This window comes from Cyanistes caeruleus, unplaced genomic scaffold (genome assembly GCF_971803275.1).
Source record: "Cyanistes caeruleus unplaced genomic scaffold, bCyaCae1.hap1.1 HAP1_SCAFFOLD_100, whole genome shotgun sequence".
Lineage (NCBI taxonomy): Eukaryota > Metazoa > Chordata > Aves > Passeriformes > Paridae > Cyanistes > Cyanistes caeruleus.
This window is the reverse complement of record NW_028255902.1, coordinates 259,028-278,082: the sequence shown is the minus strand read 5'-3', so window position 1 is coordinate 278,082 and position 19,055 is coordinate 259,028. Positions and strand designations below refer to the sequence as shown.

General features: G+C 52.1%; 1 protein-coding gene across 1 annotated transcript in view; it reads left to right on the top strand.

Annotated features, from left to right (window-relative positions):
- Positions 1-13,800, top strand: part of LOC147646363 (uncharacterized) — a 183,930-nt gene extending 170,130 nt beyond the window's left edge. The window contains exon 4 of the mRNA XM_086873525.1: positions 12,792-13,800. Within this exon, the coding sequence (XP_086729651.1) occupies positions 12,792-13,517 (726 nt within the window). The 3' untranslated portion in view covers positions 13,518-13,800. The remainder of the gene's footprint in view (positions 1-12,791) is intronic.
- Positions 13,801-19,055: the final 5,255 nt, after the last annotated feature.

The window sequence follows — 19,055 nt, the reverse complement described above, 5'->3', positions numbered from 1 at the left end:
GCAGCGGTCCTTGTCAATTAGTAACATTTTCTGAAACTGATGCTTTTTCCCACTGCTTCCTTATGTGCAAGTCCCTGGCCCTGTCTGCAAGCAGATTCACTCATTTGCTCTGTTTTTTCTTCCTGGGTGTTCTTTGATTTTGGGATTGCTCTCGGTGCCCTCATTCTCTGTCCTTTTGTAGCCGTTTGTGGCTCAGGAGGCCTGGCTGCCCCCTGCATCCCCTTGCTCAGCTGCTGAATGAGCTGCACTCAGCAAGGTGTCGTGCATGGTGAAAAGATGAGAGTTGCTGTAGAACATAAGAGGAGAAACTGCATTAGTTTAACCCATGGTCTGCCAGGGAACCACAAAAAAGTTGCCCGTTCCCATCCTTTCCACATTTGGACCGGTACATTACATTTTTCTTATATCCTTTGTTATCTTTTTCTCCACTTTTCCTCTGTGATCTATTTGCCAACAGCAGTTTGAGTCATTTAACTTTCCACAAACTCTGCCTCCTTTTCCTGCTGAAAGATAATCTGACCCCATCCCATGGTGAAATGTTGTGTTCCTCATCTGGGTGGATTGGTTGGGAAGAAAGTCAGGAACTGGAGCTGTCTGGTTGGGGATTATTTTGAGGACATCCTGTAATCTAATTATGCCATGGAAATGATAAATGGGTTCTCTGGCTCCAGATATGAATTTGTTAGGGTTCCCCGGGGCTGGCCCATGGTGTTGCAGGATTTGTTCTGGTGGCCATTCATCTTTTCCCCATTTTTGGGTGCTCCCTCCAGTCAGGGCAGCATCAATTTTGGGCTTTCCTCGAATTAAATCAGCACATACTTGGATTCCAAACTGATTTCGCTTGGGGTAGCAAAAAAACCCCAGTGCTCTAATTCACCCTGGATAACATAGAAAGTGAGAACACAAGTTGGGGTGGGGAGTGGGATGATTCTCCCCCATTTTTTATAGTGAAGTTTTCACAACATTGTCCATTTGCAGTTTTCCTTTTTAGCTTAACCAATTTCTGCTGCAGAGTCAGATATCCTCACCATGGGCTCTGCCTTTAGCTGTGCAAATTCTGCCTGTGCCCCCAGGCAGAGCTTGGGGTGAGGGGCAGAGGAATTCAGCCCAATTCCTCCCCCAGGCAGGAACACCCTGGTACATTGTCCAGGCTTTGCCCCAGGGGTGTTAATTTGCATTTCTAAAGCTCCTCTGCTGGCTGCCTGGAATGAAGCTTCTCTTCCAGGGCAGCCATGGGATGACTCACATGGAGGGCTCCCTCCCCCATCTGCTTGTTTTTGTTTTTGTTTTTTTTAACAATTTTCTACTAACTCTACATTTTAAAGGGCCTCGTTTCAAGGTCTTCTAGTTTTCAAAATGCAGCTTAAAGGTGAACATGGAAAAACCCATACCATAATTTTGCCATCACTAAGAGCCATGCACAAACATAAAAACAAAAATTAGAAAGAAATCAAGTATTTTCTTTTTCTTCTCTGACTAAAAACTGATTCTCACACCCCTGGCCCAAGCAGAACTGACAACAGAAAAGTAGAATTATTGCAAAAAATTCTTCTAATGGTGTAATCCTTTCACTGAAACTGTGAAAAGCAAAAACTCTCCAACAATGTCTCCAGAGAAATAAGGCATGACTTGATTCTGAACAGAATCATTTCAGCCACACATATTCTGCATCTGCAGAGAAAATCATTCCATGACATGTGAGTTTTACTAGATGTTTCCTGAACTTTAAGCAGTCTGAACCCATAGAAATCCATTGGTTTAGTGTTCATTGTTTCCAAGTTGTGGAGTCCTTAGTGTTTGGTTTCCTGTTGCACCCGGATTTCTGTGCCTCTGATGTGAATTAGGTCTGCACTCCTGGATTTCCTGCTCAGCCTTTTCCAGACCAGGTGTCTCCAGCTGTGCCAGGGCAGTGTCTGGGGTAGATGTTGGTTGATGTTTGCTGTTGGGCCTTGATGTTTTGTTGATTGTCGTTGTCTTTGTGGGAATCTTTTGGGCTGTTCCCAGTCTGTTGAGATGTTAAGCTCATCTCTGCTGAGTGGTGGAACATCCCTTAAAAAAACCCTTTAAAATTCCTTTTCCCAAGGCAAATGCAAACCAAGCCTGACTGGAGAAATCAAATAAAAAATAATTTTACACCTGGTATATTTTCCAATACTCTAATCCCAGGCAGCCCAGAGTGTGAGTGTAATTGAGAGCCAGAGTGGAATTCTCACGGTGCCTTCCCCAGCAGCTGTGGCGAGGGCAGGCACAGAAAGCCCTGAAGCTCCAGCAGTGCCAGCCAGGATTGTCCCGCAGGGGCTGGAGATGCCAAAGGAGGGTGCCCAGGCCGAGGATTTCAGCAGAGGATCTGTGGGCAGGCCCAGGGGCTTCCCCCGCTGGGGAGCCCTGGCTGCTGCTGCCTTGCCTTCAGTGCAGGCTCAGGGGCGGCTCCCATCCTCCTGCTGCAGCCGGGAAATCCAAATCTGCGGGGCTGCAGAGCCCTTGAGCCGAGGCTGAGGGGTCCCCCCGTGTTCAGCTGTGCTGGGGCTGTTTCTGTGCTCAGGGACACTTGGAATGGGCCGTGCCACTTGGCCACCAGAGCTGCTTCTTTCCACTGCTTCGTCAGGACCCGATGTCCTGGTTGGATGTTGTGAACAGCAGAGTCCCAAGGCAGGGTCTGTGCCAGCCGAGCTTCCTGAGGGAGGGATTCCACAAGAGACAGGATTCTGACCACTGACTGCTTTGAATATACATCCCTGATCTGCACCCTGCACTAGGTGGAGATTTACCAGGGTAAGGAATTCCAAAGATCAGTTCCAAGGGAGTTAATTGAATATCTGCCCTGGGTCTGGCTCTTACTCTTGCCAAAGCCAAAAGCTGTACCCATGGAATCTTGGTTTCTATCAGCGGCTTCCAGAGGTGTTTCTTTGTTTCTCCATTCATTCTTCTTACCTGACCTGAGCACTGGGGGTGCCTGGGGTTGTGGAGGTCCCATTGTATTCTTAAAGCTGCCATAACCCCCCTGGAGGATCTTTCCTGTAAAGTGAGTTCCCCTGTCTGAGTCTGTTGCTTCCACAATAGCTTATCTTGGAATTATTTGTTTTAGAAATCCCTTGATAACTGATCCAGTGATTGCTGAGGAAGTCAGAATTGCTTTTGGCACCCTGTTAGCTGCCCTGGTATCAGCATAAGATATTTAACCCTTCCAGCTGAGGGCATGTCAGTGCCAGGTACTTACAAGCACAGCCAGCTCTGCAGGTTGAGCTGACATGGGGGCTGTGATCTGGGCTTTGTCTAATTCCCTTTCCTTAACAATAGCAAGTCCTGTAATTCATTTCCCTTCTGCTGCCCTTGAAAGCCCATCCATAAACACATTTTCTCCCTTAGGCCAGGGAATGTCTCATCTCTCCCAGCCCGGGTCTGGATCTCTCTCAATTCAATGCAGGCATGGGTTTCTCCCCAGCCCCCTCTCCAGGCTGTTCAAACAGGAGGCTGGGTTAAACCCTTCCCCTGTCCTCAATTCTAAATCCTCCTGTGCTACTGAACAAGTTTCATACTGCAGTCACCGAGCTCTGCTCATCCATTTAGGGGCTCTGTTGGGGTGCGTGGGAGAAGGTGAGGAGGGGTCCCCGGGGGTCGTGTCCCCCCCCGGGAGCGCCTGTGACTCCCCCATGTCCCCCCCATGCCGGGCTCACCCCCTTTTGTCTCTGCCAGAGCTCCTGACCCAGCTCCTGCTGTGCCCTGGGAGGGGCTTTGGGGAGCCCCCCTGGGACCCCCTTGGATCCCCATTCCTGGGCCCTGGGACCCCCCCGCATCTCCTTCCCCAGCTCCGGGACCCCCTGCACCCCCTTCTCCTGCACCAACAGCGCCCTGCACCCCCTTTCCCGGGGATCCTCCCCTGGCAGCCCCTGGATCCCCCGGTTCCGTCAGCCCGGGGACCCCCGGAGCCCCATTCCCGGCCATCCCGGGGCACCGCACCCCCAGGCCTCCCTTTCCAGGGAAAGCCGAGCTGGGCACGGGGCTCTCCAGCCGCTCTGGGATTTCTGATCACCCAAAGGAGAGGGAGAGGGCAGCAGAGAGAGAGAAGGAGATCGGGAATCGGGGCTCGGGCTCCCAGCGCCCGCTCCTGCTCCGCCGGGGCTGGGGAGCCGCAGCCGCAGGAAAAATGGGATCCGCGGATCCCGGGGCTTCCCCCGCTTTGGGCCGAAGCCGGCGGGTTCCAGGCAGAGTTTGGGCGCAGGGCCCGGGAGTTCAGCCCAGTTTGTCCCGGGGGTCCCGCAGTGCGCGGCCGAGGAGGGTCCCGGGGGATCCCGGGAGGGGATCCAGGGGAATTCCCTGGAATTGCCCCGTCCCCTCCCCCCGCGCTCCCTCGGGCACTTTCGCTTCCGCCTTGGCCGCCCTGCGCCGCCGGGATCTGCCCGGCGACCGGTGACGTCACTGCAGCCTCGGGCTGCCACTGGCGGGCAGCAAAGAGCGGCGCCAATGGCGGGGCCGGAGGCGGCTCTGGGGGGGCGGGGCTGGGGCTGTGGGCGGGGCCGCAGCGGAGCAGCGCGATGGCTCCAGCGCTGGGGCCGGGGGCGCTCCCGGGGGGCGGCGAGAGGTGAGGGGGACCCCTGGCACCGGGACTCTTTGATCGCCCATTCCGGAGCGCCGAGGGGCCTCTAAACCCCCATTCCTGGGCTCCGGCATCCCACCGAACCCCCATTCCCGGCCGTGGGTCCCACCCTGCACCCCCTTATCCGGCACCAGGAACGCCTGCACCCCTTTCCCGGCCATCCCGCCTCTCGCAGCCCTCAGAGCCCCCTTCTCCTTGACCCATTTACCCCCTGGACCCCTATTCCTGCCTCTCCCAGCAGCCAGCCCCTCCTTTCCTCAGCACTCAGGACACCCGGGACCCCTATTCCCAGCCATCCCGGCTTTCCCTGCCCTGTCCTGGCAATGGGGACAGCGGGGACCCTTGGAGCTCCCTTTCCTGGGTACAGGAACGCCCTGAACTCCAGCCATGCCACATCTAGCCAGCCCTAGCCTCCCCTCTTGTCACTCCTGGCATCCCCAAATGCCCTTCCCGGCTCTCCCCGTTCCCCCTTTCCTTCAGCCGTGACCCCCCCGATCCCAAATCTCCAAATGTCCCCCCAGTTCTCCTCTCCCTGCGTTCCCTGCACGCGGCGCTGTCGGAGCCCGGCCCGGGCTTCCCACAGTCCATGTCCATGGGGTCCCTGGCTGGGATCCCCTTCCAGCGCCACCGCAGCGAGCGGGGCCGGGCGGAGCCGAGCCGGGATCTTGGGATAGCCAGGGCTGGGATCTTGGGATAGCCAGGGCTGGGATATTGGGATAGCCAGAGCTGGGATATTGGGATAGCCAGGGCTGGGATATTGGGATAGCCAGGGCTGGGATATTGGGATAGCCAGGGCCGGCACAAGGAGCGGCACCGGCACGGGGCCAGCGGGGAGCTGCAGATGCTGCAGCAGCGGCACAGCCAGAGCGGGGCTGAGCGGGGGGAGCCGGGGCTGGGGGATCTGTGGGGCTGCGATGGCAACTGTGGCACTGCCATGGGGATCCCTGAGATCCAGGCTGAGGGATTAACAAATTCCCTGGCTCACAGCTGCAGGGAATGTCTCCGGAAATATGTCAGATATGGGCGGGAGGTGCTGGAGTGTAAAGGTGGGGAGGGCAGAATTCCCATGGGAATATGGGAATCCGAATGTGGGATTTGGGAGGGCAAAATTTGTGAACCTGGGAATTCCCATGGAAATTCCATGGATGGATCTCAGACATCCCATTCCCATGGGAACTCTGTAGATGTATCTCACGGCCATGCCATTCCCATGGAATTCCATGGGCAGATCTTCCCATCCCATTGCCATGAGAGCCCCAGTCCGGTTTCCCCCCAACCCCATCCTGGGGATCACCCTGGTCCTTGCCATCCCCACCCCCTACAAGACTCCTGGGGGTCTCCCCATGACCCAGCCAGCCCCCCAAACTCTTCCTGGGTCCCCCCTCATACCCTCACAATGAGAATTCAAGGGAGTCCCCCCGTGTCCCCTCCCCCAGGACTTTGGGGGTCCCACCCGACCTGTCCCTGCACCCCCAGATTTCTTCCACGGCCCCCCTGTGATGGTGGAGGGTGGGGGCCGAGTGCTGGTGCCCCCCTGCCTGCAGCAGATCCAGCGGTGAGGGCAGTTTGGGGGGTCCCTCAGCATTTGGGGTCCCTGGGATTTGGGGTGACCCCCCGGGCCCCCCAGGATCTCCCTGAACACGCTGACGCTGCCCGTGGGCAGTGAGAAGGTTCAAACCCGGCACGGGGTCCCCAGCACTGCCACCCGCATTGCCCAGGTACCCCCAAACCTGCCGAGAACCCCCAAACCCCCCGGGACACCCCAACCTCCCCTGATCCCAAACACATCCCTGGATGCTCCAAAAACTCCCCAAAACCGCAAAACCCCATACAGACATTAAGGTTTATACCTGGCATGGGGTCCCCATCTCCATCACCAGCAGGTTCCTCAAAACAACCTTGAGATCCCAAATTCCACTCCCGGGATCGCCCAAATTCCCTCATCAGGACCCCTGTAAACCCCCTTGGGAACTTCCAAAAAACCACCATGGCCCCAAAAACACCCAGAACTTCCGAAAACCCCCCAGGAAACGCTCACAAAGGTTTATACCCAGCATGGGGACCCCATCGCCTTCATCGGCATCACCCAGGTACCCCCAAACCTCTCCCGGGACCCCCAACCCCTCCCGGGCTCCACTGCCGGAACCAACGGGAGCGGTGTTGCCCTTTTAAGAGGAGTTACAGTGGGACCCGACAACACCGGGGGCCCTTAAAGCGGCCATGGTAGAGAGAAGCCCCAAAATCCACCCTGGGGGGACAAAACATCCCCTACAGGGGCTTGGGGTGGGGACACCCCTAAAAATGTCACTTAAAGCCGTCATGATCCCCCCTCCAAAGGGGCTTGTGGGGCTGCGGCCGCACAAACACCCTAAAATGGGGAGGAAAAAACACCCCTGTAGTGGTGGGATCCCCCCCGAAAAACCTGAAAAAGAGAAAAACTCCTCTTGAGAGGGGCCTGAAGATCCTGAAGGGCCCTGGAAGAGGGACAAGATCCCCTCCTGTGCTGGGGCCTCCCCGAGCCGGGAACTCTCCCGTTCCTGCACTCGGGGGAGCCCCGAACGACGGCGGCTCCTGGGCTGAGCCCCCCTCAGCCGGGGCTGCGGGGGGAACTGGGGGGGCTGGGACGGGGCTTGGGGCTCCTGGGGTGAACTGGGGGACCCTCAGTGCTCCCACCTCCCCCTGTTCCCCTGTCCCGCCCCGTTCCCATTGTTCCCCCAAAGCTCCGCTGCCCCCAGCTCGGTTTGGGGGGGACCCAGCCCTTTCCCATCGTGTCCCGGCCCGGCCCCGCTCACCCGAGGGCTCCGAACCACGCACAGGGACAGAGGAGGGACAGAGGAGGAGGAAGAGGAGGGACAGAGGAGGAGGAAGAGGAGGAGCAGGAGGAGGAAGAGCTGGAGCAGGCAGAGGAGGCTCCACCTGCGCTCCCCGCTCTCTGCATCTGCAGCTCCTTCGGGACCATCGCCCCCCATCCCGCAGGTGCCCGGGGAGGGGGAGCTCGCCCCAAATCCCCCGGGGCTCCCTGGCTTTGGGGTTTTTGGGGGGGATGTTTGGGGATGGCAGGGCTCCAGAGCCGAGCCGCAGATGCCCCTCGGGGGCACCCCGGGGGTCCCCGGGAGGTGTTTTTGGGGGGTCCCGGTGGCGGTGGCGGCAGAGCCCCGGCAAAGGGGCCGGGGGGATGCGGGTCCGGCATGGCCGGGAAAGGGGTTCGGGGCTCCCGGTGCCGGCAGTGGCTGCTCCCAGCATTGCCCAGTTGCTCCCCCGGTGTGGCTCCAGTTTCCTGTGAGCCCCACGATAAGCCAAATCACTCCCAGTCATTCCCTATTAGAGTACAATTTGTCTCCATTTTATCCCATTTTTCCACATTTTTATCCAATTTTCCCCCATTTTTATCCCATTTCTTTCCCATTTTTGCTCTACTTTTTCTAATTTTTATCCCATTTTCATATAATTTTCCCCTATTTTAATCCTATTTCTTATTTTCCCCAATTTTTTCCCCATGTTTTTTCTTTTCCTCTCAATTTTCCCCTTTTTTATCTCATTTGTCCTCATTTTTTCCCATTTTTTTTCCCTATTTTTCCTCCACTTTTACTCAAATCGTCCCCCATGTTTTCCTATTTTTCCCATTTTTTCCATTTTCAATCTATTATTTCCCCATTTTATGCTATTTTTGCTCCATTTTCTCCCAGTTTTTCCCCATTTTTACTCCTATTTTCCCCGATTTCTTCCAATTTTCCCCCATTTTTGCCTCATCTTTACCTTTTTTTTCCTATTTTTGTCCCAGTTTTCCCCATTTCCCCCCTCTCCCATTTTTATCCTGGTTTTATCTTACTTTTCCACAATTTTATCCCAATTTTCTTCCATTCCTTTCTCCCATTTTTCCCAATTTTTCCTCAATTTCCATCCCATTATCCCAAAATTTTCCCTATTTTTATCCCATTTTCTCCCATTTTTTCCCCCCATTTTGGCTCCATTTCTCCCCATTTTCCTACATTTTTCCTGACATTTTTCTCACTTTTCCTCTATATTTTTGTAGTTTTCCCTAAATTTTCCCCATTCTTCCTCCATTTTTATCCTATTTTTTCCCCATTTCCCCCTATCTTCCCCATTTAATTATCCCAAAAATTGAAATTTGGGGTAAAAAAAAATAGAAATTTTGGTGGGAAAAAAGGGTGCTTTGGTGGCAAAATTTCATGAATTTAAATCACAGCTTTCCCATGATTTTTCCATGATTTCCAGCCAGAAGGAGGCGTGGGATTCATCCCAATGTTCTGGAAGCTGGAAGAGGACCAAGCCATCAGTCTTCCAAAAAACCTTGAGCAGCTCATCCGCAATTCCACCTTTCCCCAGTCCCTGGATTCTCAGGTCTGGAAATTCTTCTACGATCTCCCAGGTAGGCAATTCCTAAAATTCCATGGAAAAATGGGATAGGGGGATTTAATCCTGTTTTTTTCCTGATTTTTCCCATTTTTTTCCCATTTTTTATCCCCATTTTATCCTGATTCTTCCAGATTATTTTCCTCTTTCTTTTCCTCGTTTTGTCCCAGATTTTTCCAGTTTTTTTCCCAATATTTTTTCCAAATTTTTCACTCTTTTTTTCCCCCATTTTTTTCTGTTTTTTCCCATTTTTTCCTAATTTTCCCTTGCTTTTTTTCTGATTTTTCCCCTCCTTTTTCTCCCAAATTTTCCCATTTTTTTCCCGTTTTTTATCAAATTTTCCTGATTTTCCCCTGATTTTTCTCTCTTCCCAAATTTTTTTATCTTTTCCCCAACTTTTTCTCAAATTTTTCCCTGATTTTTCTGTTTTTTCCCATTTTTTCCCTGATTTTTCCCAATTTTTTCCCTGATTTTCCCCCAATTTTTTCAATTTTTTTCTGATTTTTTTCAGGTTTTATTCCCTTTTTCTTTTCCTGATTTTTCTCTCATTTTTCACATTTTTTTTTACTTATTTTTCACATTTTTTTTTCCTGATTTTTCCCTCTGATCTGTCTCAATATTTCCCCATTTTTTCCAAATTTTTCCTAAATTATGCCTGTTCATTTCCTAAATATTTCCTGGCTTTTTCCCAATTTTTTAACATTTTCCCAGGTTTTATCCCCCAGGTTTTTTTCCTCATTTTTCCCTTGATTTTTTTTTTCTCTGAATTTTCCCAATTTATTCCACCGTTTCTTTTCCTGATTTCCCCCCATTTTTCCCTGATTTTTCCCTGTATTTCCTAATTTTTTTACTGATTTTTCCTGTTTTTTTCCCAGGTTTCTTTTTTCTCTCTTTTCTTGATTTTACCCATTTTTTCCCAATTCTTTTCCAATTTTTTCCCGATTTATCCCTTTTCCTTTCCCAATTTTTTCTGTCTTTCCCCATTTTCTTCCTGAAATTTTTCATTATTTTTTTCTGATTTTTTACAGATTTTTTAATCCTTTTCCTGTTTTTTTTCCCTGATTTTCCCCTGATCTTTCTTTTTTTTCACATTTTTTTTCTGATTTTTTTGCAAGCTTTCTCAAACATTTTTGTTTTTTCCTTGATTTTTCAATTTTTTTTCCGAATTTTTTCTTGATTTCGCCTGATTTTTCCCAGGGTCTTTTTGGCTTTCTTTTCCTGATATTTCCCTGATTTTTCCCATTTTTTCACTTCTTTTTTTTTCCATGCCTTTCCTATTTTTTCCTGATTTTTCTATCTTCCTTTCCCATTTTTTTTCTAGCTTTTTCCCAATTTCTTCTCAAATTTCCCTGAGTTTTCCCTGGTTTTTTCTGAATTTTTTTCCCATTATTTTTCTACTATTTTTAGATTTTATGCCTCTTTATTTTCCTGGTTTTTCCAAGTTCTTTCCCAGTTTTTCTCCTGATTTTCTCAGGTTTTTTTCCAATTCTTCCTGATTTTTCCTTCTTTTCCTATTTTGTCCTGATTTTTTTCCCCATTTTTCCCATTTATTCCTTGACTTTTCTCTTTTTTTCCCAAATTTTTCCTGATTTTCCCTTTTTTTTTTTTTATTTCATCCTGGTTTTTTCTATTTTTTTCCCCTGATTTTTCCCTTCTATTTTCCTTTTATTGATCCTGCTTTTTTTCCCATTTTTTCCCCAATTTTCCAGTTTCCTTCACACTCCCAGTATCATCCCAGTCACTCCCAGTCTGATCCCAGTCACTCCCAGTCTAATCCCAGTCACTCCCAGTATGAGGCCAGTGGCCCCCAGTTGCTCCCTGGCAGTGCCAGTGTGACCCCAGTAGCCTCCAGTGTGATCCCTGGGACTCCCTGTCTCTCCCAGTATATCCCAGTCAGCCCCAGCACGCTCCCAGTCATTCCCAGCTCCTCCCAGTTGCTCTCAGCATGATCCCAGTTGTTCCCAGCCACTCCCAGTCAATCCCAGTATGATTCCAGTCACCCTCAGTGGGATCCCAGTCTCAGCCAGCAGGGACCCAGCTGCTCTCACTGTGATCCCAGTATGATCCCAGTTGAGTATGATCCCAGAATAGTTGCAATTCTTCCCAGTTGCTACCAGTATGATCCCAGTTGTCCCTGGAATAGTCCCAGTCCATCTCAGCAGGGTCCCAATTACTCCCAGTTGCCCCCAGTGTGGTTCCAGCTGTTCCCAGTTGCTCCCAGCCACTCCCAGTCACCCTGAGTGCAGTCCCAGTTGCTGCCAGTATGGTCCCAGTCTTGCCCAGCATGGCCCAGCTGCTTCCACTGTGATCCCAGTTAGATCCCAGTTGCCCTCAGCGTGGTTCCAGTTGCTCCCTGTTTCTCCCAGTGTGATCCCAGTTGCACCCAGTAGCCCCAGGTATAGTCCCATCCCCTCCCAGCATGGTCCCAGTCACGCCCAGTTGCTTTCAGTTGTCCCCAGCATGGTTCCCGTTGTTCCCAGTGTGTTCCCAGTATATCCCAGTTGTTCTCAGCATGTCCATAGCCATTCCCAGACACTCCCAGTAACCCCAGTCAGGTGCTTGTTATCCCAGTATTATCTCAGTCACACCCAGTATATCCCAGTCCAGCATTCCCCAAATTCACAGTCCCCCACCCGTGGGATCATCACCCCCCCCATCCCAGCAATGACCGGGGAGGGGGAGCTTGGCCCAGATATCCTGGGGGGTCCCTGGGTTGGGTTTTTGGGGAGAATGTTCAGCGAATGAAGAACTCCAAAGCTGAGCAGAAAATGCCCCTTGGGGGGTCCTGGTGGCAGCTGCTGGCAGAGGCAGCCTGGAGGAGCAGAGCCCTGTGTCCCCCAGGACCCCCAGAGAAGGGGAGCGCCACAATTCACAAGACCCTCAACAGCCTGGAGAGGGGTCAGGGGGGTCTCCATGGACCACCTGCACCCCCAAGAAGAGAATAAGGGGAGAAGGGACCCTGGGACCCCAAAAACCTCCAACATCCCTAAATGTTGAGAAAGAAATGAGAGGAACTTTTTGGATTCCTGGCACTCTCAGAAGCAAGGGGAGGGCAGGGACCAAGTAGACTGGGGACCCACAGTACAAGCGTGACCCCCAGCAGCTGGAACAGGGGGGAACCCATGAACAGCAAAGGGGAGAGACCAGAGATGGGGACCTCCTGGGAGCCGTTTTCAGGACTGAATCTTGGTGTTTAGGAAGGTTTATATGGGCACAAGGTGCCCTGTGACTTCTAGAGAGGGCCTTGGGCAGGAGGAACACCCTAACCCAATGTGCTCATGAATTGTATTTTTTCCCAAACCAGGATTTCCCATTCCCAAACCTTGGCTGGATGGAGAAGGAGGCTGTGAGGAAGAGGAAGATGCCCCAGGACACCCAGGCAGGTGGGGAAGAAGTCAGTGCCCCTTTCCCCCTCTCTCCTGCTCCATCTCCCAGCCCAGCAGGGCCCCCGGCTGCAGGACAACCCCGCTGCCGACGCCGTCCTGCCGGGGACGCACTGGGGGGATCTCCTTCCCCTTCCCTCTGGCACGGAGGCAAATCCCATCCTCTCCCTGTCCTTCCTCCCCCAGACAAGGAGCTGAGGATGGAGACCAGGGAGAACAAATCCCCACGGCAGAACCTTGTGGAAGAGGCTGTTTTGAGCAGCTCGATGGCTCAGGAATCCAACAGGGAGGAAAATCCCCAGAGATCCCGCAGGAGGAGGGGCTCCAAACCCATCCCAGGGTGCTCTGAGGAGGAAAGACCCACCCTGTGCCGGGAAGGCGGCTGGAGATCCAGCCAGGGCTCTGAGCTGGTGGTCCATGAGCAGCCTCAGGATGGGGAGAAGCCCTACAAGTGCTTGGAGTGTGGGAAGAGCTTCAGCCAGAGCTCATTCCTGATCCGCCACCAGATGATCCACACTGGGGAATGGGCCTATGAGTGTGGGCAATGTGGGAAGGGCGTCAGCTGCAACTCCGAACTCATCATCCACCAGCGCATCCACACTGGGGAGAGGCCCTACGAGTGTCCCGAGTGTGGGAAGAGGTTTCAGAGCAGCTCTGATCTCCTCAGGCACCAGCGGATTCACAGAGATGAGAGGCCCTTCCGCTGCCCTGACTGTGGGGAGGGCTTCAAGCGAAACTCCCACCTCATCAGGCACCGGCGCATCCACACTGGGGAGAGGCCCTATGAGTGTGGGGAATGTGGGAAGAGCTTCAGCCACAGCTCCTACCTGACCATCCACCAGAGGACCCACACTGGGGAACGGCCCTATGAGTGTGGGGAATGTGGGAAGGGTTTCAGCCAGAGGTCCCAACTGACCATCCACCAGATGATCCACACCGGGGAGAGGCCCTATGAGTGTCCTGAATGCAGGAAGAGGTTTCAGACCAGCTCCCATCTCCTCAGGCACCAGTGGATTCACACAGATGAGAGGCCCTTCCGCTGCCCTGACTGCAGGAAGGGGTTCAAGTACAACTCCACCCTTGTCAGGCACCGGCGTATCCATGCTGGAGATGGCCATACAGGTGTCCCCAGTGTGGGAAGAGCTTCACCCAGATCTCTAACTTGACCCAACAGCAACAGAGGCACTGGTAAGGGAAGCCTCTGCCTCGAAGGTTGGGCCCTGCGAGCCCAGGAAGAAACTCCACCCTGGACCCCTCGTGAGGTGACAGCCCAGGGATTTCTGATTGGGTTTGGGCCCCTGGGGTTTTTCCCTTGCTGTGTTCCCAGTGGTTCCTGACCTTGAACTCCACCCTGGTTCTCAAACCCCATCTCCCTGCCTCTGTTTGGGGCTGTCTCTGGATCTGAGTTTGTTCCTGAGCTGAATAAATGGTTTCCTGAGCAGAATCCCATCTCGTTGGTGTCCCCGACTGGTTCCTGGTAAATGTGGCCTCCGTGGACATGATGTTGTGGCCCCGGAACGCAAGACCCCACAAAATTGAGACCTGCCCCCAGAGCCCCCCAAAATTCCCTAAAATGCACCCAAGTCCCCCAAAATTCCTTTAATTTCCTTAAAATGCCCTTTTTGTCCCCCTCCAGGACCAGGTGCCTCGGCTGGATCTCAGGGACAGCCCCAGGAATTTGGAGGGGGTCTCTCCTCCCCTGCCACTCCCAAGAACCTGCTGCTTTTGGGAAAAAAAAAAAAAATTCTTTGGATTCAAGGAGGGGTTCCCCCATTTTTGTCACATTTTTTGGGGGTTCTCCCCCAAATTTTATCCTTTTTTGTTTTTTGGGTTTTTGTTTTTTTTTTTTTTTTCTATTTTTTGGTGGCTTTGGCATTCTTCAAAGTGGGCTTTTTTTGGAGAGGGTTCCCACAATTTTTTTGAGGGGTCCCTCAATTTCTTTGGGGGGAATCACCCCCTCCCTCAATTTTTCCTCTGTCCCCCTTTCCCCAAAATGGGGTGGGGGTGGTCTTTTTTTTCTTTTTTTTTTTTATTTTTACCTTTTTTCCCTTTTTTTCCCCTCTTTTTATTTATGTGCATTTAATTTGGTGGGACTGGGGCAGGAATTTTGGAGAGGTGTCGCCAAGGGTGCTGGAAAAGTTGGGGGCACTCCCATCCCCAAAAAAACGGGAAAAATCCCAGGAAATCTGGGGTTTCCCCCCCTACCCAAAGTGTGAAAAATGTGAAATAAAAAATTTATGTTCTCAGCTTTTTGGTGATTTTTGAGGAAAGGAGTTGCAATTTTGGGGGGCTTCTTGGGAGGGGTCACTGTTTTTTTGCAGGGGATCTCCTGAGTTTTGGGGTGGAATTTGGGAAATTGGGGGGAATTTGGGGGTTTGGGGGGGAAATTTGGTGTTTTGGGGAGAACTTCTGGTTTTTTAGGGGGAGGATTTGGGGTTTTGGGGGGGAAATTTGGGGGTTTTGGGGAAAAATTTAGGGGGTGGGGAGAATTTTGGGGGGAAAATTTGGGATTTTTGGGAAAATTTGGAGTTTTGTGGGAAATTTTTTAGTCTTGGGAGGATCTGGGACTTTTGAGGGTGTATGGGGGGTTTTCGGTTTTGGGGGGGATTTGTGAGGAATTTTGGGATTTTGGGGGAGGAATTTGGTGGTTTTAGGGGGAAATTCAGGGCTCCTGGGAGAGGTTCTGATTTTGGTAAGGGGGATTTGGGGAGAATTTTTTTGGTTTGGGGGAATTTCCATTGATGGGGAGGGGTCCTGATCCCATTGAGGAGGGGCACTTTGGGGAGGCCTGAATTTGGGGAGGGGTCTCAGGGGGGGATTCCCGATTTTGGGGCAGGGTTTGGGTTGGATTTGGGGAGATTTTCCAGCAATGGGGAGGCATCTCAGGAGTGCGATTTGAGGAGAGGTCTCATCAGAGCCCCATCCTGAGCTGGAAGCGAGGGGGATGTTGGGAGTGGAATCTGGGGAGGATCTGGGGGGAGATTTTCCAGCCATGGGGAAGGGTCCCGGTCCCGGGGCAGTTCCTGAATTTGGGGAGCAGTCTGGAATTTGGGAGGGGTCTCATTGGGGCAGCAGGAGGAGATGGAAGCGGGGCAGGATGTTGGCACAGCCGCTCTCCAGGGGGGCCGTGGGCAGCTCCTCGGGGGGTGCCGGGGGTCGCGGCCGCAGGCGCTGCAGCAGCGAGGTCAGGAACAGGAACAGCTCTGCCCACACCAGCGCCTCCCCCAGGCACAGCCACTGCCCTGTGGGGAGGCGGCGTCAGCACCGCCCCACCACAAAGGGTCCGGGGTCTCAAAAGGGGTGGGGGTCTCCAGAGGAGCTGGGGTCCCAAAGGGGCTGGGGGTCCCAAAAGGGGTGGGGGTGTCTAAAGGGTCAGGGGGTCCCAAAAGGAGCTGGGGGTCCCAAAAGGGTCAGGGGGTTTCAGGGGTTGGGGATACCAAAAGGGCCTAGGGGATTCCAAAGGGTCTGGGAGCTTCAGAGTCTGGGGGGTCCCTGAAGGGTCTGGGAGCTTTGGGATTGGGGTCCCCAAATGGTCTGGGGGTTTCAGGGGTGGGGGTCCCAAATGGGTCTGGAGTACCCACCCCGAGGATTTATGGGATTTAGGGGATCCCAAAAGGATGTAGGGCCCCTCCACAAAGGATTTATGGGATTTTTGGGATTCCAAAAGAATTTAGGGCCCCACCCCAAAGGAATTTGGGGATTTTTGGGATTCCAGAAGGATTTAGAACCCCACCCCAAGGATTTATGGGATTTTTGGGGGTTTTGGGGTGCCCACCAGCTGAGAAGGTCTCATTATGCTGGAACCAACCCTGCTCGTCCAGGAAGTTCCCACGGTCAAACATTTGGGGATTTTTGAAGGATTCAGGGTTGTTTAGGACCAAGTTCAGCAAGGGGTAAATGTCCGTGCCCTGTGGGGTCAGCTGTGGGGTCATTTGGGTAATTTGGGGTCAGGTGAGGGGTCAGAGGGGTCCTTTAGAGTAATTTGGGGTTATTTGTGGTAATTTGGGTTCATTGGTGTCATTTGGGGTTACTAGGGTGTAAGAGACAGTCTGAAGTTTCCCTCATCTGCCTTACAACCATCACAAGAACAGAGACCAAGACCCTGAAGACCCCAAGGGACTTTGTGCAGGGGTTCTGGCCTGGTTGAGGTGGAAGCTTGCCAGGTGATGGTTTGCAGGTGTGCTTGTTGTGCTGTCAAGGTACACTGCCTTCATTCCTGCTGCTGAGCAGGGACTTGTAAGGAGCGGCCTGTTCTGTACCTTACACCTGCTTCCCAGAGCAAGGGGTCTCATCACAATAGCCTGGGAATTTCCCCACCTCTTGGCCAGCTGCCCCTTGCTTTGAAACAGACTGTAAAAGTGACTTATCCAAGTTACTTTCTTCGAGAGAGATCTCCCCATGGAAGAAGACACCGGCGACCCCATCTCGTCTGTTGGTAGCTATAACCCCCTCTTTTCTCTCTTTACATTGGCTCTTTACCCCTCTCTCCCTCTTTCCCTCTCTCCCTCTTTCTCTCCCCCTCTCCTCTATCACATAACCCTTGCTGCTGGCACTAAAATAAAGATGCATTATTGCTGTTGTGATTTAAACTGAAATCCCCTGGGGTCCTTTTTGCACTCTCAGCTCAAACGAACCTCTCACGACTCCCACTTGTGTTAGGGGATCGTGACACTCGGCAGCGGGGTGACCCAAGGTGCGGCTTAGAGCAAATGCTCCATGGCACAAGGATATTGGTAGGCACATGGTGGAGACAAGGATGAGGAGGAGACCTCCAGTATGGGTTCCAAAGGCTTTTACTCCACTGCAGGGTCCAGGGACTGAAGACTGAGAACACAACTTTGTGGGGCTTTTTATATGGGGGAGGCCAGAGGGAGGGTACAAAATTTTAACCAATAGGAAGAAGCTGTGGGAGGAGTGGAAGGTTCCATTCAACAATACAATAGGGGAAACAAGGGGAGCAGAGTGGGTCACATGGGCCAATGGGGCATTGGAGATCAGGGGATTTCCAGAGGGGTGGCTCAGGTAGGAGGCTGGCCTAAGGGAAGACTGACAAATGGGTGTAATGACAGATGGGGAACATGAGAAAACAAGGGCTGGGCTTGAGGCAGGATTTGATAGGTCAGTAGGAGGATACAAACTAGGAGCAAACCAATGACTTAGGGGAATAATGGGAGAAACCACTCAAACAAAACACACCACAACAATAGAACTGTTAACCATTACAGGAGGTGGCATCTTCAGGAGGCAATGGGTGTGAGTGAGCCCTTGCCACATTGACACTGATTGTTCTGTGTGGAAAGGGACACTGAGAACTTGCCTCCAGCATTCTCCATGGATCTCAAACTGCCATGTGCCAGGGCTTCCAGATAATCCATGTTCTGATCTCAATCTAGAAGGGAGAACAGATCAGAACCCTTTCCATGGTGCCCCCAGCAGAGCTGCGTCCGCCTTTGTCCGGCAGGAAAAGGGATGCGGGAAAAGCGGGCAGGTGCCACCCTGCTCTATTTGTGTGCCAGGCCTGAGCCTCAAATGTTTCTGGTTTCTTAGCTAATTTCTCCCTGGCTCCTCTTTAACATGAGCAAAAGAATAGCATCACGCAATCCAGTCTGGCAAATAAGTGAACAGCTGAGTGCTTCCACTAAATTAAAAACCCAATGTGCTTGAAAGCCGACCTTCTGTTCACTCAGGCCTCCTCACCTTTGTAGACTGGGTGAGTTTATAATACTGGTATGTGGGTTTTAGGAGTATGTGGGTTTTTATCTGTGATAGAGACGAGGAAGTGTTGAACTCGTTCCAATGAGCTGCCAAAAGCAGTGACTTTAGTCCCTCTTTGGCTGGGGAGTAGCACCGGCCTTGTTGAACGCCGGCAGCAGCACGAGCAGGACTCCTCCAGCAGCAGGGACACGCCACAAGCCAGCAGGGAACTGTGGCACCAGAGGGGACGGTGGCACCAGAGGGGACCGTGACACCAGAGGGGACTGTGGCACCAGCCATGCCCAAGGTCTGAACAGGGTGGCAAAGTCAGGTGGTGCTACCCGGCTGCATGAACAGCCCAGGCAAGGCCTGGTGAGGAGCCAGGTCTGGGGGCCATCCAAGGAGTCCTGTCAAGAGCAAATGGTTCTAATATTCTCTCTGGGACAAAAAAGGAGCAATCTTTAGGGTGAACTCGTGCTAATAAATATTTGCTCACATATGGTGGGGTTTCTCTGCAAATGGGCTTTGATGGGAAATTTCTGACCACATTTAGTTTTACTCTTTAAGTCGAGCACCTGAGTAGCTTTGTTAAGGAATGGAGAATTGTTTGTAGCTCAGTATTTTCTCAGGAGGAGCCTTACATTTTATCACAGGAGGAAGGTAAGGCAAAGTTTAAAAGCTTTCCCCCCTGAAGTGACACACTTTCTGAGGAGTCTGTGAGGAGAATCTCCCTCAGCCACTGCCAGGGCTGTTTGCCTCCTCTGCAGGCTCAGGATTCTGGGAGTTCCACGAGCCTCAGCTCCCACAGTATTTTCCTCTGAATATTTCTTGTTTTGCAGTACACAGGGAGAATATTTTGTGCTAGATTCTCTTCTGGGTTTTGAGGTGAATCTTAGTAATTCTGTTGATTTTCCTGTCCAGACGAACTTTTGGTAGATAGGAAGGAAAAGGGAAGAAGTACCATGGAAAATCAATTGCTCAAAATCTGAGAGGCTCAACCACAGTAAAAA